The 22053-nt window shown below is 40.8% G+C and overlaps 1 protein-coding gene across 1 annotated transcript in view; it reads left to right on the forward strand.

The window, feature by feature from the left end:
- Positions 1 to 22053, forward strand: part of LOC149863729 (uncharacterized) — an 80468-nt gene continuing 58415 nt past the window's right edge. The window contains exons 1-10 of the mRNA XM_090050075.1: positions 1 to 48; positions 611 to 694; positions 5688 to 5864; positions 12419 to 12614; positions 14614 to 14750; positions 15067 to 15158; positions 17930 to 18038; positions 18952 to 18984; positions 19438 to 19476; positions 20435 to 20479. Of these exons, the coding sequence (XP_089906201.1) occupies positions 5790 to 5864; positions 12419 to 12614; positions 14614 to 14750; positions 15067 to 15158; positions 17930 to 18038; positions 18952 to 18984; positions 19438 to 19476; positions 20435 to 20479 (726 nt within the window). The 5' untranslated portion in view covers positions 1 to 48; positions 611 to 694; positions 5688 to 5789. The remainder of the gene's footprint in view (positions 49 to 610; positions 695 to 5687; positions 5865 to 12418; positions 12615 to 14613; positions 14751 to 15066; positions 15159 to 17929; positions 18039 to 18951; positions 18985 to 19437; positions 19477 to 20434; positions 20480 to 22053) is intronic.

The raw sequence follows: 22053 nt of genomic DNA on the forward strand, positions 1-22053 counted from the left end.
CCAGAAAATAGCAGTACCCTCTATGAAAAGAGGAAGCCATTAATTGGGGTAAGTCTCCAGATTGATTCCAGGTAGGGGGTTACTAATAAAACAATGAGGGTACTAGCTTAGGCAAGGAAAGGTGTTGAATGAGTTGGCAGGTGCTATTCAAGGCATGCCAGTGACCAGTGACAGAAATACCTAGAGAGAGACACATACAATGACAGCAAGCTTTCTGTGCAACTTTGACCAAGTCAGTTAATCTCTCTCTGACTTGGCTTCCTCATCTGTAAAATGAGGTAGTAATAATACTTTCCTACCTCACAGAGCAGCATGTAGAGTATTTCATTCGTGCTTATAAAGAGTGTTGGAATCCTAAATGGGATGCTATTATTAAAGTTGAAAACCTATAAAATGTATAACACCCAGTCAATTATCCTCTGGAAAATGCATTATTAACCCCATGTTGCATGTTGGGGAGTTGATATCATCAAAAAGCTCCTAAATCCAGCATATCTTTTCTGATTCATTTATTGTCTGTCTGTTCTTTTTTCTATTATAAGTTGTGTATGAGTCATTGGCAAACCAGGGCAACTTCTCTGCAAATTTTTCTTTATTTCTGTTGCTGTAGTGATACCTGCCTCTTGGTTGTCACTGTGGGATGCTTCATCTGTCCCAGCACTGCAGCGTTCATGAGCTGCACTGGTACCTCAAGGTATGTAAAAAAAGCATTTAAAGCTGTGCCTATAGCCAAATTGCTGATTCTCCGAATCAGCATTGAATCTTCAGATTCGGATTCAGCTGAATCAAATCAGGGACAGCGATCTGAATCAATTAATCAAATCGCTGTCCCTGATTTGGGCCAAATCTGAATCGAATACAGCCCATGTTGCACACCCCTACAAAGTGTACTTTGGCTGGACTTTGGAGAGTGTCTCAGGTGCATCAAAGATTTCACACCATGCAAGTGTCCACTCCGGAAAGTAGCTTACAGCAAATGAACCATCCCTTTTTTCTTATACTTGTATGAAATTCCCACTGATGCCATCTGACCAAGACCTTCAGGATGTGTCCCATTAGCTCTTATATAGTGCAATAGATGTAATGCATTTCTGTTTAGAGGTCAAATAAGACAAAAAAAATCTAATGATATGAAAACAAGAAAGAAATTGCAATAAGAAGGAGTCTGATGAGATGAAAAAAAGGTGATGTGAGATGGCTTGGGAAAGTAGCCAGCACATGAAAGTGAACAAGGGAGTGGTCTTAAAACAAGGAGCAGCCATTTTCCCTGACAATTCATCAGATTAGTCAACCAAAGACTGCAGTGCTGGTGTCATCAGGAAGGCTTTGGCTTCCATGACCACAGGCCACTCTTTCACGAGAGAGGCAGCAAGCTGCTGGGAAGAGATGGCCTTCACTTCTCTCCCCTGGGGAGAAGGCTCTTCTCAGCCAGACTGGCTGACCTGCTCCACTGGGCTTTAAACTAAGTCCGCTGGGGAATGGGGGGACTACTGCCAGTGCTGGCCCGCTGAGCAACCCTTGCAAAGCCAGTGGGCCAAGGCACTTAAGGGAGCCCACCCTTGCCCCAGCCCTGGTACAATCTGTGGGCAAGGCAAGAGCCCCCAAGGGGACACTTGCTTGCCTGTACACAAATGCCAGGAGCTTGGGGAACAAGCTTGGGGAATGCAATTATTTGCATTGAGCAGGAGGAGCTTGTCCTCCTGCTCAATGCAAATAATTATGATGTAATTGGGATAACAGAGACCTGGTGGAACTCCACCTATGACTGGACCTCAGGTATAGATGGCTATACCCTGTACAGGAGGGATCGTGTAGATAAAAGAGGGGGGATGTAGCTCTCTATGTTAAGGAAAGCTACATGTCCCTGCAAGCTGATATTGGCGACCAGGGTGGATGGCTAGAGACCCTCTGGGTTAAAATTCGTGGGGAACATGGCACAGGGGACACAATGGTGGGAGTCTACTACAGACCTCCCACCCAAAGTCCTGAGCTGAGGCCGCATGGTCCAGGACCATGGTTGTCATGGGTGACTTCAATTACCCGGACATCTCGTGGGAGGATCACTCAGCAAAATCCAAGCGGTTGCAAAGCTTCCTCTCGTGCGTGGATGACCTCTGCCTGACTCAAGAAGTCTATGGGCCAATGAGAGGCAAAGCACTGTCCGACCTGGTACTAGCTACAGGGGATGACCTAATCAGCGACCTAGTGATTGATGGGAAGCTGGGTGACGGCAACCACAAACTGATCACCTTCACCATCCGCCGTAAAGCTGGCAAGTCAGTCAGTAACACAGAAGTCCTTGACTTCAGAAAAGCCAACTTTGACAAGCTCAGGAGGCTTCTCAGTGAGGCCCTAAGGGACCATGACCCCAGGGAGAGGGGAGTTCAAGAAGGGTGGTTGCTCCTCAAGGGAGCAATCCTCAGTGCACAAGCTAAGTCTATTCCATCTCGAAGGAAAGGCAGCAAGAGGGCACAGCAGCCCCCCTGGCCCACCAGGGACCTAGCAGACCTCCTAAGGCTAAAAAGAAAAGCCTACAAAGGATGGAGGACAGGATTCATCTCCAAGGAGGATTATTCTGCACTGGTCCGGTCCTGCAGGGAGCAAACCAGGAAAGCCAAAGCTGCAACTGAACTCCAACTAGCTTCGAGCATCAAGGACAATAAAAAGTCCTTTTTCAGATATATGGGGAGCCGGAGGAAAAGCAAAGGCAACATTGGACCCTTGCTGAACCAGATGGGACAACTGACAACTGATGCCCAGGAAAAAGCCAACCTATTAAATGGGTACTTTGCGTCAATCCCATGGGATGCCCATGCCTGCCACAGGACAGGGAGGTCCAGGTGGGGGAGATCCCCTGTCCTCCATAAATGCTGACCTCATGAAGGAACATCTTGAGAAGCTGGATACCTTCAAGTCAGCCGGCCCTGACAATCTACACCACAGGGTATTCAAGAAGCTGGCAAGCGTCATAGACCAGCCCCTGGCACAGATCTTTGAAAACTCCTGGCGCTCTGGTGTAGTGCCCGAAGACTGGAAGAAGGCCAATGTAGTGCCTATCTTCAAAAAAGGGAGGAAAGTGGATTTGGCAAACTATAGGCCCATCAGCCTGACTTCTATCCTGGGGAAGATCTTAGAAAAGTTTATTAAAGAGGCCATCCTTAATGGACTGGCCGACGCCAACATCCTAAGGGATAGCCAGCACAGGTTTGTTGTGGGTAGGTCCTGCTTGACCAATCTCCTTTCCTTCTACAACCAGGTGACCTATCACCTGGACAAGGGAGAAGAGATTGATGTCATATATCTTGACTTCAAAAAAGCCTTCGATCTGGTATCCAATGATCACCTCTTGGCGAAACTGGCCAGTTGTGGCCTTGGGTCCACCACGATTCGCTGGCTGGGAAATTGGCTGCGTGGTTGGACCCAGAGGGTTGTAATTGATGGCAGTCACTCATCATGGTGTCCTGTGACCAGTGGGGTCCCCCAAGGCTCTGTCCTTGGACCCATATTGTTCAACAACTTCTTTAATGATGTGGACATTGGAGTCAGGAGTGGACAGGCCAAGTTCGCCGATGACACCAAATTTTGGGACAAAGCATCCATGCCAGAAGACAGGCGGGTGATCCAGGCTGACATGGACAGGTTCAGCAAATGGGCGGACGAGAACCTGATGGTATTTAACACCAAAAAATGCAAGGTTCTCCACCTTGGGAAGAAAAACCTGCAGCATCCTTATAGGCTCAGCAGTGCTACACTGGCTAGCGCTACAGAAGAAAGAGACTTGGGGGTCATCATTGACCACAAGATGAACGTGAGCCTGCAATGCAATGCTGTGGCTACTAAAGCAACCAAAACACTGGCTTGCATCCATAGATGCTTCTCAAGCAAATCCTGGGACATCATTCTCCCCATGTACTCGGCCTTAGTGAGGCTGCAGCTAGAGTACTGCATCCAGTTTTGGGCTCCACAATTCACAAAGGATGTGGAGAAGCTTGAGAGAGTCCAGAGAAGAGTCACGCGCATGATCAGAGGTCAGGAAAGCAGACCTTACAACGACAGACGGAGAGCCATGGGGCTCTTTAGCCTGGAAAAGCGCAGGTTCAGGGGTGATCTGATGGCCACCTATAAGTTTATCAGGGGTAACCACCAGGATCTGGGGGAACGTTTGTTCACCAGAGCGTCCCAAGGGATGATGAAATCAAACGGTCATAAACTACTGCAAGACCATTTCAGGCTGGACATAAGGAAGAATTTCTTTACTGTCCGAGCCTCCAAGGTCTGGAACAGTCTGCCATTGGAGGTGGTTCAAGCACCTACACTGAACACCTTCAAGAGCAAATTGGATGCTTATCTGGCTGGGATCCTATGACCCCAGCTGACTTCCTGCCCTTTGGGTGCGGGGCTGGACTCAATGATCTTCTGAGGTCCCTTCCAGCCCTTATGTCTATGAAATCTGTAAGATAATACAGTAAAAAGAAAAGATAGGAAAAAATCTCTCTCCTGTTCTATTCTGTTTTGTTTTTTTCATAAGGTGCCAATGAAACCTATGTGTGAATGTAACATCATCACTTTAGACAAACAGTTCACACTTTAAACAACTGGTATGAAAATATACATTCCTGTATTCATTACTTCTTCCTCATCTATTCTGCTCTTCCCAAGTGATAATATACAGTCAACTCTTGAGTATAATTGCAATAACTTTATATATAAAAATCGGGGGTGTTGCTTGTCACTCACAGCACAGCTCTGGTAACACTGGTATGTATATACTTCAGGATAATTTTTGCATAATTAAAAGAGCATATTGATATAACTGATTACAGGTGTCTCAAAATACTACTTGTGATCACTGACAGTGAAATATCAGGAATTAGATATCGCTTGTTATCTAAAGTCATCTTGAAGAAGTGGTATGTATGTCTTCAGTTAGCTGCCTTTCTGGAAACTTGAGCAGCTAGTAGATAGCAATTCCAAAGACAGCTCAAAGACTTCAGTACTTCATTAGTAGCTAGTACCTTCTTGTTATGCAGAACATACAGTTCACCCTGGTCACTCTTGTATTGAAGTGGAGTCTCCTGAAAGCAGGACCAATAATGGCTTGATGTATTCTTTGTTGTTGCTCTTGCAATTTTACACATTAGTCTCATGATTCTGGAAGAAAGACAAGGATCCTTCAATAGGCCAACCAGTATTATCTGCACAAAATTGTGACATCTCTGAAATGTTATCAGAAATACTTCAGTTCAGTTTTGCTTCAAGAATAATCTTACAATTGAGCCCATGTTTTCCATACTAAGCACAACCTAATCATTGGTGCAAGGTCCACATGTTGTGATGCTTCTGTTCTGTGGAGTGGAAGCTCAGCAACACCTTCATATTTGTGTATTTGGACACTCATTGCATCTATTTCATTTCATTTTTAATATGCCAAAGGTGATTTTTTTTAAATGAACGATACATAATGGCTATATGCAAACTGGTAGAATAAAGCTTGTAGTTTTGGAAGCTCTATAGGGGACAGCTGTGATTTGCGGCACCAATAGAAACATGGGAGACAGTCTGAGAAAACAAGGTAAGGATATTAGCTGAATGGTTCTGCTATAATGATCAGAAATAAATCAGTGAAGTAGTTAAAATGTTAACAGACAATGGTCATATTTAATAACCTTACAAAACTATTGTTTCAGATGATTTGCAGACTCAAGAAGACAGCACTATAAGTTTACATGCAATGTATGTTGCCTTTGCAACCATAAGATCAAAAGTACACTTCAAGAAACTCATCTAAAATGGAATACATGGTAGCTCTACAGTCAGATCTGGATGAATGCAATGCATGGGACTTTGTATATGACACAAATGAGGTAATAGTCTGTTTTTGGTCAAAGCACTAGGCTTATAGCCAAAGCCGATGACTTACTGGCTTAAGTCTCATTCAGCTCCCTCAGTTTTATCAATATTTTAGCAAATACAGGTATATAACTTAACTATCCTTATCACTATATCGTTGTAAGTGTAATCTTGCACTGTGTTGACACTGTCAGTATGATAACAGTGCCTATCAGTGAAGCTAGGCATTCACAGAGTACTTGATGCTGTTGTAGAGATCACATTCTGATATTCCCATTAGCAGTGTATTCTGTCCTAAGATGTCTTTCAGTTCAGTGAGAATTATGTTATTCCTGCCATTGACCCAAATGGAACTATTGATCAAGTAAGATAGTCGGTTGCAGTTGGGGTATTAGAATCTGCCTCTTGGATAGCTAATTTTATAAATATTACTAACTACTCACATACCACACGCACCTTCTCCCCTAAAATCAGCCCCTCCCCCCAAAAATTGGGTTGCATATCTTAAGTAGGGAACCTGATTTTTTTAAAATTGGAATACATGCATGGAGGAATAGAAGCATGGAAAGACTGTGAAGTAGAACGTTTGCCTGTTCTCTCTGGGAGAGCAAACAAGAAGGGGCAGAGTCCAATCTTAACCCTTGCACAGATGCGACTGAATTGGCAGTTCAGAAAATGTTTATAAAACAATTCTGTGTTTTCTATATAAGAACAAAGGTTTTTATAAGGTCCCAGGTTTCTATATCTGTTACTAATGCAATCAGTTGTTTAGCCATTTTGGTTGATACTTTGACTACTACCAATAGAACTGAACTTACAGTACATAGCACCACATAAACTGAATACCAACATTGTACATGGTGCTGTACAGTACAGAGAAGAAAATAGGATCTCTGCTACAAGGGGTTTCCTATCTCCCCATGATCTGACGTGCATGGTTCATGATTAAATAATGTAAATATTGTACTATTCACATAATTAATTAAAGGCAGTTACCATGTCTTCCCTTTTGGAAGGCCCCCAAGGAGATAAAAAGAACTTTCCTTCGAGTATGAATAAATAACTGAGGTCTGGGGTCTCTGGGTCCAGGTCCACATGCTAGTTCCAGCCACAGACCAACCCTAAGCATCTTCCCAGTCCAGCGTGCTGTGCCGTGTCAGGTAGCCAAGCCAACAATAGGCAGCATCAATTGCTGTGACTCCTCCACCTCCGGAGAGCTGCTCAGGAAGCAGCCACAATTACTGCTGCAACTATCCCTGCCACCAAATCTCTGGACCCCTAAGGATCTGTTTCTTGCATATGATGCACACCTGAATTTCCCCCAGCTAACTTGGAGGGAAATGTGCATATTTTAAGTGAGAAAATACAGGAATTGAAAGAAAATGTAATTAATAAAAATACATCCAAACCATGTTTTAAAAATACCATTATAAATAATTTTTTCATGTGATTAAGATGCATTTCAATCAAGAATTTAGAGGGATTTGTACACTGGGGAGCTGCTGAGAAGCCCAGAGTAAAATTCTATCCCCATGCGGGATGGTTTGTTACCCCTGGTATTTTAAAATTGATCCCATATGTGGGTGCTGCTGAATTAGCCCTGCTAGAGATTATCCCCAGGGCTCATAAAATACTTCTGATGAGAAATAGCTTTGCTTCAAGTCCAGGCTAGATAATGCTAAAGAGACAAGCATTCTCCCAGTGTTCCCCAGAAGAGAACAGTTTGTTACCTTTCTGCTTTCCAGGTTTCACCCCAGCTTCAGTATTACATAATATGCATGCTGTGGTAAGTGTTTGTTGTGTTTGATTTACTTTTATATACAATGTATATCCAGCAAAGCTTGTTGACCCAGTGCTGCTGACTTCTTTGGTTATCAGACAACTGCTCATCATGCTGACCACTTTTGGCCCATTGTTTCCATTATTCTCTCCACCATCTTTTTGTCTGTATTCATCTGTTGGGCCTTGTCTTATACTGATACCGTAAGCTGTTTGGGGCTGGGCCCATCTTTTATACAATATATACCACAGTAGGATTCTGGTCCTGAACTGAGGCTCTTAAGTGCTACCAAAATATGAATAATAAATAAACTAATATGAGGAAAGGATTTTGTTAAATGGAAATACAAAGAGACCTTTTCTCTATACAGTGGTGTCACATCATACGTGCATTTAACTTACACAAATTCATTATACACGTATGCCCCAGAGTTCCAATTGTTTGGATTCAGCCTGCAGCTGCCCCCACAGCGCTGTGCATGGGGCCAAGCAGCTACACTGGGAGCAGCCCTGCTGGGAAGCTGTGCATGCTGACTGGGCGGGAGTTTGGTGCAGGCTGCCCTGGGCAGGAAGGAATGACTGTACCACTGGATGGGGGAGGGAGCGGACTGTACCACTGGGCAAGCCCGAGGGTAATTTTGACTATACGCAATTTTCACCTTACGCACTGACTTTAGAACTTAACCCCCGTGTATGATGCGACTCCACTGTACTGGCACATATCTCCTGGTACGTTGCATGTAAGTCTATAGTGGACAGTTTTTTATTGGAGTCCCAATTTACCATGTTGGCAGTATATTGCCCTTGTACATGTCTTGCATCATAAAGGTATGGAAAACTGGAATTATTTTTTCAATGGATCCAGTGCTGCAAACCAATCTCATTTAATTTTTGTAGGGTAAAAATGATATTTATGGATTTTGAAATTATATTTTGTAGCCTGTACTAGATCTGAAAGCTGCTTATTCCTTCCCTCAAAACATGCAGTTTTTCAAAAATTTGCCAAATGACACAAACCAACTTTCTTTGGCTCTTTGAGAATGGAAGCATGTAGGTATTTCCAACCATTACTATTATTTTAATGTTCTGAGATCCTTCCAGCTGTAATATTGGGGTGAATAAGTGAAAAGTAGAGCCAAAAGGCATGAAGTAACAGTTGAAAGTATTTTTTCATGTTAGCTCTTCATGAAGTATTTAAAAGGTTTTTCTGTATGCCATGACCCTATACTATACAGGTTAAACTATCAACCTTCAAAGTCCTACATGCCTCAGGAGCTGCAGTTTAAGGTCAGGGAAGGTATGATCCAGTTGTTAACAGTGTAAGTAGTTATTGCAACACCTGGATAAGAGAATTGCAACTTATGTCCTAATTTCCAAGGTGGAAATGCCAGTGTCACTGATTGGCTACTTTCCTTTCTCCACCCTGACTGTGATTGGTGGATCCTCCCATCTTATCTGTCCCATCTTGCCCAGACTGTTGCACTTCGCAGTTCAACTGCTGAGCACTGACCACAGAGGGACTAGAGGTTGCTTGCGGATAAGGACTTGGCCAACAAGGTGCGTTTCTGGGATTTTGGGGGGCAGATACTCTTTGACCAGAAGTTCTTTATTCTCAAAGGCTATGAAGTATGTTTATGGATAATCAACGGGATTTAGGAATTTAAAAGGAAAGGAGAAAGGTGTGTTTGAAAAGATGAATCTGAAAGAGGAGACTGCCTGCTGAACTTAAGGGCTATAGAACTGAGCCCTAAATTGCAAGGACAGTAGGGCTTCTTGGGCTGTGTTTCAAACTACTGGGAAATTATTATAATTTTATTTTTTTTGTTTTGTTTTTCAAGTCTTTTTAACAACTTTTGTCTCTATTCATAAGTTTGCCAGATATCTTAGAGAGTGAAGTCATCCAATTGTCTTGAAGTTCATGAAATCTCAGAAGTGTATGCTGACCTGAAGTTATACTAAATTAACTGTGAAAGGAGGTTTTCAGGGCAAGATAATATTGTGAAGGGAACCATGTGTAACCTTGGAATTATAGACTCATAGGATGCATGCAGATGAGTGTTCAGTTGTGTTTCCATAGGGACATATAGCAGCAACACATAGTTGTTCCACTGCTGCTTGTCCGCAGGGAATACCTGTGCACACGTTCTAGCATGCTGCAAGTTGCCCTGTGTGGGGTAGGGGAGGCTAGGGCCAGTACCTGGGCTGGCCCCAGCGGCCTTACCTGAGGTCCTGGGGGCCTCCCAGGGCTCCAGCAGCGGCGATTCAGGCATGCAGAGCTTTGCCAGCAGCCAGAGTGGGGCTCCGGCCAGCTAGGCTACCATTTTGAGCGGTGCACGCTGCTGCCACATGCACTACCCTGCTTTTTTCTGCCTCGGGTTCTTTTGACACCAGGATCTTCCAGGTTGAAAAAAAACCCACCACATTGCAAATTAGCAGCATAGCAAATGCTTGCACAGAACCACAGATGGGTCTGCGGCACTACAAACTGCACGTGCGCACTCATTTGGATGTTCCCATAGAGGTGAAAGTACCCTCAGAGTCATCTACTGTAACTCCCTGCAGAGATGCAGGATTCACTATTCCTAAACCATGCCCAACTATTAAAGTGCATGCAGGCAGACGGGAGCAAATGTGTTAATTGTTGGATAAGAAAAGGCTTCTGATTTCAGGTGTGTATGATATATAGACCACTATAATGTTGCAGAATTGACTGCATGGAGCAGTGAGGACCATTACTTTTTTAATTAAATTCTTTATTTCTTTAGAAAATCTACCTGTATCCATGTGAAATATTTATTTTTAGGCTTATAGCAAATATGTTTTTATGAAGATAGCCATAGCTTTGAGATCCTGATTACATCAGAATCTCTTTTGGGATTCCTTTTGGGACCTTTCTGCTCCTACCTCTAGTCCAGCCTTGGAATTTAATGAAATGCTAAGATACTCCACTGTTATTATTCATTTTTAAAGTCAATTCTCTAAGGTGCCATGGCGCAGCTTCATCTCCTGTCCAGAATAAAGGGACTTCTTTCAGATGTTCCCATCATTCCATCTTCAAACTTTAACAAAGAGCTGATGCAAAAGAAAGACAGTGTCAGTCATTTCTCCTGCTACCTTTGTACTTCCATCTTCCTAGCAGAGGGGAAATGTGAGATTAAACCTAGATTTTCCTTCAGGGGAGACCAAGGTATATCTAACTAAAGAAAACCCCCCAGAAAAAAAATGTCAAGGTGGATTTTTTCTAGTGCCAGGTAAGTTATTGCTATGGATGCTCTATAGATACAGAGTATCAAATTAGAAACAAACATTCCTCCCTGTGCCATGAGTCAGACAGAAGGATTTCAACAACATATAGGAGAGTGCATATTAACCATGGTTTGTTACAGCTGTTGCAGTCATAACACCCACATACCATATTTAAATTTTAATTAGAGATAGACCAAGTCAAAACAGTCACAAGAAAGTGGCTTATCACATCCACCAACTTGTTACCTGCGCACAACACTTACAAGGATTCTGTTTAAATAGCAATGCTCTGAGAGCTTTGGGAGGGACGGTATCTCTCTCTTCCCGATTGCTCACCACAGTTAATGAGTCTGACACCTCACAAATCCTCAGAAGCTTCTGCCTACTTGTGAATTATGATTCAGATCTTTCAACATGGAACTCACAACCACCTTGTTTTCTTAACCACCGACATGGTGACTTGTTGATAAGGCATTTAGTTTCAGTTCAAAGTCAGACCTATATAGCCTGGTCTCTTGCATCACTCTTTTGGTATCTTTTTCCTCATAGACAGTTAAAAGGTAGTTTTGCTCACTAGTGAAAAGTAGATATAGAGGTAGGTGAAAAAGAAAAAGGCTACATAATAAGCTCTGTTAAAAGTCTTGAACAATTTCCTCTTGTGGTCTATATTATAGCCTTGCATGTCACCATGAAACAACCCAACGACAGACAGACATGAGAAATAGGAAGGGTTATTAAATAATTCTTGGAATTTCACAGTGAATCAGTACTATCACTGGGACATTGTTAAATATTTATAATGATTGATGGGTTTTGCAAATTATGTAGTGGTGAAGTTTTATATAAAGTTGTTTTGATTATAAGCAATCAAATCTGGTTTTAAATGCATGAGAACTTCTGAAATGTTCTTTTTCTTCTTTGCAACAATATATCATGAATGCTAACACTAAGGGTGAATTATAGGAATATATTTTTCTTCCGTGACTTTGTCTCACTTAAGTTCTCTTTTAGTTCTAATTCCCTCATTAATTTTTCATAAGCTAGCATACTAATAAAACAACTCAACCTAAGAGTTCACCAGAAGATTTAATGAAAGATTTCTCAGCGGTGCCTTGGAAGCAGCAGCATTGGGAAATACCACATGGGTCCTGGTTCTAGTAACAAGCTCAAGCAATGTTCTGAGGCCCAGGGGTTTATCGATTGGACCCATCTTGATTAAAGACAGAGCTGAACCAAACCTCTGGATCCAGTTATGTGGAGATTTGGGTCAAGTCCATTTCCAGACTAATGAAGCTATCAAAATAACCAGAGAGAACTGAGCATTCAACTAATGCCTCAATGCTTAGAAGGAAATATAAGCATACTTTACTGCAGTGTTTCATCAATTATAGGTATTTTATTGTTACAGTTTTTCTGGAGAAAATACAAAATCAAGCTTTGTAGACTTGTCTTGGTTTTTGCTCTGTGGGAGAAGAGCTACATGTCAACTATGATAGCCACTGACAGAGAAGTTACTATAACCTATATGTTCCTTTCTCCACAGATGAGGCAATATTACCCTTTTGTGCTTCTATTCTATGGGGTATTTGTACCAAATATCCTTGGCTTTCCACATGTGAACACTTCAATAGATTGTGATTCTATGTTACCACATTATGAAGGTGAAGCACAAAAATCACCACCACCATACCTCATTACTACCTCTTTTGATAGCTATGACCCAGGAAATGAAATTGAAGGTAAACAACATGACTAATTTAAAAACTTTGTCTCCTTCTTGCAACATATTCCAGCTTCCGCAGAATTCCAGCTGACTTTCTCCTATAACATATTCTGAAGCAGATCCCTTTCCTTCTGTTCCCACTTGCCTATATCTTGTCTCCTGGGATGATGTTGCTTTTCTCAATTTCCAGCCCCCCTCCCCACCCCCCCGGAACAAATATGACTGTGTCTCAGTCCTCCTATATCTGTGTCAAAGCTGGACCACATGACTATTTGTTATTTGGTTTCATTTCATTTGTTGAATATTAGCTGTGTGTCCAGCACTGAACAGAAAAAAGGGTCCTAACCTCAAGTTGTTTAAATGCTATCATCTCTCAGAGCAGTAAAATTTTCCTACAGAACTCAGCATATTAGAACTCAGATGGGTCTTTATGATGAGTTTTGACTTTAGCACAGAATTTCAGTCCAGGAGGAAGAAGAGCTACAGTGACCTGCCTATAAAAAACTCTATTTTTTCCTTTAATGAAATCTGAAACTAACCTGTAGTCTCCTGAGTCCATCAGAAAAACACCAATGATTGCAAGACTCTCAAGACTCAATAATTCACAGCACTTGAGTCTTTTTACATCCCTCCTTTCCCTAGTCTTAGTCTTGGCCCAGCCCCTATAGTGGGGGCTTAGAATTGGGTCCCCAGAAAGGGACTCTACCCCTTATACCTGGTGTAATTGAAGCAGAACAGGGGTGAGACTTATGCCCTCTGAAGGTACAAGGAACTCAAAACTCAAAATAATAGTAGTACCACTGGTCTGTGGGACCCTCTGCTTCTAAAGAAATCTTCCTCCTGAAGGCTTCTAAAATAATCCTATGACCCTAAGTTGCCCTAACCCCCAGTTCATGTTACCCCATTAAGGCCATCAGTTTGTGTGGAGGGAAGTTACAATCTCTCCATTTTCCACTGTGCAACCCAAGCAACTTAAATGGAACATACTGCACAGAATAGCTTCTGACCTGGTATATTTCTTGATTCCCAAGGGACTAGTTGGGAGTTGAGACGAGAGCACTTTCATGAGAAACACTATATGGGTGACAACATAGAAACAGAGGAATATATGGCCTTTTGTACCTGGAATCCATGGTGTTTTAATAAGGTTTGCTAATAGCTGCTCAAAGGTGGCAGAAGTGGGACACTGAAAAGTGATGGTTAATTTTAAAGCAGTTCTTAGCAACAAAATGACAAGCAGATTGTGAATGTTTGGAAGAATGTTTACAGCAAAATATGCTATGAACCTTTGCTGTTAGTAAAATCCCCTTCCTTTCTTATTCCTTTGGCCACACCCTTCCTGAATTCTTCCAGTGGCTCTTTCATTTCCACTGCCCCAAGCTTTGTGGGCTTATCTTCAAGGCCTTAAAGAATTCTGTTCCTTGCTCCTCCTCTCTTCTTCTGTCCACCAACAGCATACCATTTATTACTTCTCCTGTAACTACTTTGCCATTCTCCTATACCATTCCTTTGCCTTCCTGAGCTGGCCTCAAAAGCCACTGTTCTTTCCTGACTCTTTCTAAATTCAGATTCCTCCTGAAATCTGTCTTCTACCAGGCAGACCTAACAGAAAGAAGCAGCAGAAAAGTTTTCTTATCAGTACAGCTTGTAAGACTGCAAACACTTGGAACAGATCAGATGAATAGGATGTTTCCAATTGTACAGTCACTTTGCAGAGCAGAATTCTATTTTAAGGTTGTCTATAATCATCTTTTTAATTACTTCACAAACATGTGTAGTAATATGTCATATAAGTGCATATGCCTATGTTGCTTTGTTTTTTTTCTTCCTTGTCCTTCTCCCTGTAGCTAAGAAAAACTGTAATAAAAATGTGACATTTAAAAATAGTATAAAAGTGAATCGGGCATTACTGTACATGCAGATGGATGGTATGAGGTTTGCAAAATGTGTTAAATATTTCATTTGCTTCCACAGAGTTTGAAACTTACGTTTCTCCAAACATCTTTTCTCCCCAGTGACATTACATGGAAATGATAAGTCCGGTTTTCAAGGATTTCTTCTACAGGCTCGGGAAGTTGATGGAGATGCTCCTGTTGGCACTTTTAAAATTACAGATCCGAACACACAAGGCCTTAGTTGTAATAATGTTTCGGTATGTGCTTGTTCTTTCAGAGGAGTGATTTTAACTTGGTTAACCTTTACATTTTTTACTGATACCAGTAAAAAAGCAAGCATTTTTCTATGCTGAAGTGATAAAGTAACAATATCTATCAAAAGAAATGTACTCTTTTCCTTAACCAATACACGTGTCTTCTGAATGAGTCAAATCCAAAGTTTTGAACTTTGTCACATAGTATCACATAACACATGCAAATGCAAGGATGTTGTAGCCAAATTCCTTTGCTTATAGAAACAAATATATACAATCAAAATATTTTCAATTTTTATGTGATTTTTTTGTATTACAGAATTCAGCTGTAAGTCATATAAACTCAGATGTGAAGAACAAAGTTACAACAATTTGGGTTGCCCCTTCCAAAGCTAAGGATGTTCGATTTAGGTATGTCTGATTTTTCTTTTTTATTTTATAGTCATAGGACTTTTTAATACAGTTCCATTGAACTTTAAGACTTATATGACTAATATAAGCTGTCACACATGTACATGCTCGCTCTCACATTTATATGAGATATAGCTATATATCTCATGTATGTATGTGTATCATATTGATACAATCATAATCTATTGCAGGCTATGAAAGAAAAAAAGTCCAGTTAGATACCCAGATAGATACATAATAATAAATAATGTTGCTACTGTATTTTTTTCTTTCATATATTGCTATAGATTACCACTGTATCTATTGATCTATATGAGAGAGAGTATACACATTCTACACGAGAGACAGAGAATAAAATAGGCATATAAGACTGAAAAGTCAATGGAACCATACTGAAGTGTCCCATGAATATACCATTGTATCAATATGATTGTCACGGAGCAGGGTCCTAGGAGTGGCAGTGATCTCTCTGAACGCCCCCTACTGTGCCAAGTCTGAGATAAAGCACCCTCGTTCTCGCCTGCCACGTCTTTGATGTTAGGTATTTTATAAGGGAGGCTGCCTTTTTGTCCCTTTGGACACGGTGCTCTGGTGTATCCTGGCCCCTGTTCTGTATTGACTGACCTGAGGCACCCCAACCTTACGGGCTATGCGTGGCTCCTACCACCCTCGTACCACGCCCCAAGCCTCACAGATGTACCAGACGTTGTATGGTCGATCCCTTGCCGCGCCCTTACAGGTGCCCCCTGGCTTGTCTTGCAATTGCCCGCGCCCTCACAGACACTCTCTGGCTTGCCTTAGGGCCTGCACCTCACAGGCATTCCCTGGCTTCTCTCACGGTTGCCCCATGCCCTCACAGACGTTCCCTGGCCTTTCTTTTCTCGCAGTTGCCCACACTTCCCACGGACGCTCCCTGGCCTCTCTCGCGGTTGCCTGTGCTCTCGCCAATACGCGCTAGGCCTTTCTCTCGTGACCGTGCCCACTCCGGGGCCTTCTCTCAATTGGGGCTCAGGTGGCTGTAGCCATGCCTGGCCCCCAAATCCCCTCCTTGGGTTTACAAGTTCCTGTCGGGCTCAGGCAGCCTTGGCCTTACCTGGCCCCCAATCCTCTATGCCCCTTCTCAGGGCTGGGGTCAGTGCACCCCTGAATGCTGCACCCTCTCTGGCACCGGGGTCCCCACACTACCATGGAGCCCCTATGAGGCCTCCTCCAACCCCTATTAGCCTCACCCAGTCCTCCAGTCTTATAAAATTACAAACAGAAAACTCAAGCCCCTGGACTACAACATAAACTCTAAGCCATCTGGCTAACCGTCATTCAAATCCCTACCAGGGCTTTCTCCACCCAATATCCTTGAACAGAAGCTGCTCAGCCCATCAGGCTTCCCTACTCTGCTTACTCCAGCAGAGCTCCTTCTTCCTTGGCTGCAAGTGGGGAACTGCCTCTCTGGCCTCAGCCTGGATTATATATATCGGTCAGGCCCTAGCCCCTTCCGGTCAGCTGACCAACTGCGGTTGCCCTGGCAACCGGCACCTGTACCCCTTTATAGGAGCAGGGTACTGAAGTGCCCTGCGACAATGATAAAGCGATTAACATTTTAATTTAACTCTATGCAAAATGAATGTTGTATATCAGTTCCAGTCATGCAGCTTTTTATGTATACAAGTAGTCCCACTAAATCAATAGGACTGCCAGTGAACCTTTGCTCAGAAACCAGCTTTTACACTTTAAGGCCCTATTCCTTATGAATATAAGCAGCTATGCACATGTAAGTATTCTTGTGCATTAGTGAAGCTTTTTCATTAACTGCAGTGGGCTTTGGCTCTGCTCCTAACACTAGAATGAAAATGATTACAGTTTAGTTATTTTTATCTTGAGCATGGGAAAATAAATTGAAATTGAAATCCTTGAAGACTAATTTTAAACATCACTTTACATCTTATCGGCTGCTGCAAAAGAGGCACCAAAGTTTGTGCTGTTGTTTGTTATAATTTTAAAAACCTTTGATTGACAAAAAAACCCCCAGCATCTCAGTTCTCTCTATATATGTCAACAACTGGCCAGTAGTGATTTGAAATAGCTCAGATATTAAATTTTTTAAATCAGGAAAGCCATCTAAACTTTAATTCCCTTAAGACATTACAGGAAGGGCAGAAATACACAGGTGGGTTGTACAGTGCAGTACTGCAGGTCATACTAACTTGGTTGGGATGAGTCGGAAAGAAATCATCCTGCCTTGAGCAGGCAGTTGGTCAGACTACCAGTAGATGAGCTCCTGAGGTTTCTTCTAACCCTGTTTTTCTATGAATCTGTGATTAGCTCCTCTACAAGCTTCCATAAAATCCATTCCCTCAGTCATGAAGTGATTCCCCATGAATGGGGAGAATTAATTAAGTTACCTCCAAACACAATGGCTATTTGAGCAGCTAGACCTCAGGAGTCAACGTTTCTTCAAGCAGCTATCCTTCTGCTTCTTCTAAATGTCTGTTTGGTTGAACTTTCAAATGATGTTAGAGGTTGCAATAGAAATCATAGAATAAAAGTGTTACCAAAAATAATGTAATCTTCTTCAAGCCTTACTCTGACATCTTTTTCCTGAAAGCTGCTGTATGATTCCTGTTTATACAAAGAAACTTACATTTTCAAACATCCAAAACTAAAGCATATTTTCTTTGTTTAGAGATAATTTTATGAGTTTGTCCCTTATATTGATAAGCTGAAATATATATTGCTAAATAGATTAAATCATACTGGTTTTATTCTCTTTTCAGTGCAACTTTTGTAAAAGACCTTGAAAATTTTTGGGCTGGAATAGAGAGCAAAACTCTTTCTCCAAGGAATTCAGAGTCCCGGAATGTCACAGCAAGAAGTAAGAAGAAGGTATGTTTTAAGCATATTGTGTTCTGAGTATTAGACATGAATGTGGTAAGTTAAATTATAATATGAGACTAGTCCCCATCTGAGGTCTTTTGGTTAGACACTCGTCAACTGAGCCAGATGAAATCAATGAATGTTTTGGAAAATTTTACCTTATATACTCAGTCCTCACAATAATTGGAGGAATTTTGTATGATAAATACTAATATCCCATCCAACAGGTGAAAAAAATGAGATTCAGAGGATCTAATCATCCTAACCAATGCACAGGATATGAGGTATAGTAGAGACAGCAAATTTCAGTTAGGTGATCAAAGAGGCATAAAGCCCATATAATCTTTGTCCTCCACTGCTACCCAGCCCATCAGGCTCTAGTGATGTTTTCAGGAGTTAATATATTAGTACTAGCCAATTGCCTGTCAAGAATGACAGGGGAAGGGGGGATGCCCCATGCTGCCGCTGTTCTGCCTCTTGCAGGGAGCCTCCCCCAACCTCCTGGTCCCCAGCACGGCTTCGGAATCATGGTGGCACTTCCCCACACTTGGAGCACTCTGATTGGCTGAATAAAGCGCTATGGACAAACAGACAGACAGACAGACTTATGCTTTTATAGTATCAGAATGATGGAAATAATAGCTATCATCTTTTATTTTCAAAGAGCTCCTCTTATTAAACTTGGCCATAGTACAGGTAGGTAAAATGAAAAAAGAAAAAAGAGGACTGATATTGTAAATCAGTGTTGCTGCATTGAATTCAATGGAGCTATGCTAATTTGCATCAAATAATGATCTAACCAAGAATTAACATCTTTCTCTGGTCCCTTGCTTCACCAGATAAATGTGGGTTACTTCCTAAAAAATGAAGTGTTGAAATATAATCTTTAAGAAGACAATAACTAGTTTCTTCTTTTTCATAGTCCGCAAACACTGTGATAGTGGCATGTAAACAGGTGAGAACCATTTTTCTGCAATTTCCTAAAGTGTCTTTTAGTGTCTGAACATTTTTTTAAAAACTGTACTTGATTTATTATTTTTGTTGTGGAAATATTTCAAGTAAAATCACACCCTGAATATAAATGGTATAGGTATTTTTATCAATGTTGTTTGGTTTTTAATGTAGACTGCCCCAGTCGTCCCATCATCTCAAGTTTTTAGAATCATCCTTTCCCTTAACTCCTCATAAACTGTAGTCCAGTCATTCTGGAGCCACAGTCAGGCTTTAATTTAAACTCCTTCACTAGAAAGATGTCATGCCCTCAGCTTTGTGCTCAAAATTGAGTATATCAGGATTGAGATACCGTATAAGCTCTTCAATCAGATCATTATTAAGCACGAAGTGTTGGAACAGGCACAACCTGGTTTGGTGTTTCCACAAGTCATTTAACTGTATTTCTTTCTAACAGACTGGAGGGACTTACTCAAGCAGTGGTAAATGTATTCAGGTAAGCATACTTCCTCTAGAGCTCATTGATTCATTGCTTCCTATTCACAAATGTCAAAAAAATCATTCACAGTTTTAAGTGTTATATCAAAAACATCCTGTATTGCATGCTTTACCCAAATTATTGCTCAGTTTATTCCTTTTACTTAGTATTTACCTTGAAGTAAACAAAATTCATAAACTTCTTGGCTGGCTATTTGTCCTTGCTGTTGGTATACAATAGAGGTGTTTCCTGTGTTAGGTTAGGTAACCTAGACTAACTTTCTTTTGTTAACTTATTTTCTCTGCATTCATTTTCCAACCATAATGATTCCTTCACTACTTTTAGTTCAACCAGGATCACTTTTCTAAAATACTCCGAATTCTTCCTTATATAGTAGTATACAATGAAGTCTATATAAAACTAAAGAAAATATTTGAATTTTATTAAGAAATTATCCATTCCATCTTCATGAAAAAGTTTTCTCTTCCTCTTTTTGCCCCAGTAGCCATGCTATACTCTTCTTATTTTCCAATGTTTGCATAATTGTATCATTAAGTATCCATATACAGTAACTTTGAGGGGTGCTTAGTCTGTTACTCGCAGAAGAACTTACAAGTTCAGTCTTGCTCCTGAATGCTGGTCATTAATATATGAGGCTGAATCCTCACCCAGTGTAAGGTGGCATAGCTCTATTGAGGTCAGTAGAGTTATGCTAATTTACACCAGTTTGTAGTGTCTACATTGTTTGTTTTTTTAAAATCTCTGTCACCAAACTTTTTAATAGTGTAGGTTGTGGGATGAAATAACCCCTCCCCCAAATGTCCTTAATTGAGGAAAGAGGCTCCCCTTAAGAGGCTCCCTCTTCCCTCTTGTATCCTTCTATTCAGCCAAGTAGGGCTTTTTTTCCTGAAACAAGTAGTTATATAAAACTAGTACTCTAAAAAAAATAACCAGTTGGCTTCTCCCTTGTTTTTAGGGTGGATCCTCTGGTTCCTCTTCAAGTGGTAGCTCAGGCAGCCAGGTAAGTGCCATAACTGCCCTTTAGTTGTAATTATGCTCCAGGAAAACTAGTTATAGGGTGTTGAAGTACCCAAAATTATAGAGGAAGAGTTATACTAACTTCAGTGAAACAATATGTCTCTGCCAATAAGTCCAGGAATACCATAGAGTTACTGACTCGTGGCAGTAGTAACCCTACTGGATCTAAAACTTAACACTTTACTTCATACCCCATCTATACAATCAAAGTGAACTTTGCCACCTTAGGTTTTTTTAATCAAGCATTATGCGGACTCTTTCACAATATTTTCTATTTGTGCTTTTCATGATATCTGGAATTATTAAAATTTAAATAATACTAAATATCTAACTAAACATCATTATTATTCTGGTTGCTTTTATATTGCATTCAACATGGACCATAAAAATAGAAGTTTCACATGTGTTTCTAATCATTTTCACTTTTCTGTCATTTGCAAAACTCTGAAATTCCCATAATACAATAATATTTCCAACTTTATCTCCAGTGCACTAAATGTAGATTACTTTTATAATTTATTTCATTGCCTATTCCTATTGGCCTTTTTAAACTGTCACTGTAGTTGTATCTGAGTTAGTAATCAATTTCTACCTCTAAATAATTTATAGTTTCGTGTGGGTTTTTGGTTCTGACACAATGATATTTGCTTTTAAATTTCCTTACTAAATGAAGATAGCCCTTTTATATTTCTAGGGTCAAATATGTCTGTTTTATTTATATTGGCTTCAACTGAGTTAAATTAAAGATAAACTTAATGTATTTATTATTATGTTATTTGAGAGCAGTTTTCACTTCATATACTTCATCCCTGTTACTTCCAGTTTGCCTTTTAAAAATAAACTTTATATTTATATTTGTATTTATAAATATTTGCATTTATATTTAGTTTTTATGCCTTCTTCTGGACAGGCATTTTTAGAACACCATTATATAGAAAATACTGATTTTCTTAATTTTCAGTTCCAAGCTATAATGTTTCTATTTTATCTCTCTTTTTACCACGCGTATAAACTGAAGTTTGGGTTAACATTAGTATGGCTTGTGCATGGACATTTTCCCTGGATTTTGACATGGGAAATCTTACTAGCTCACAAAGATGCATAAAGAAATTAAAATGCTACAACCCTTTTTTCTTCCTTTGCCCAAGAAAACATGCTCTCTTGCTTTTCAGCCTCTCTCATCTGTAGTCCTTTGCAGTATGCATAGCCATCTAAGTTGCATGAGAAAAGATTGCTTTTGTATTGATTTTTCTCTTCTCTTGACATTTCTGGGAAATCTAATTATCTTAATCTTGACTCCTGGGCTAGGGCCAGAAATTACACATAAACTGGTATAAGTAATCGGAAACTGGTTCAAATCTGTAACACAACAGAAGTTTGATGCATATAAACTGCTTTCAAAATGGCCAAAACCAGTTTAAGATAAACCTGGATGGATGTAGTTTCAGCCTTATCTGATTTGGGTTAAATTGGTTTATTGAACTTCTGTCCCAGATCCCCTTCAGATTCAAGTTAACTCATAGTTCCCCAGCATCCTGGGATGCTTTTCACCTCCCC

This window comes from Crocodylus siamensis, chromosome 5 (genome assembly GCF_052110815.1).
Source record: "Crocodylus siamensis isolate JL-2025a chromosome 5, ASM5211081v1, whole genome shotgun sequence".
Taxonomy (NCBI): domain Eukaryota; kingdom Metazoa; phylum Chordata; order Crocodylia; family Crocodylidae; genus Crocodylus; species Crocodylus siamensis.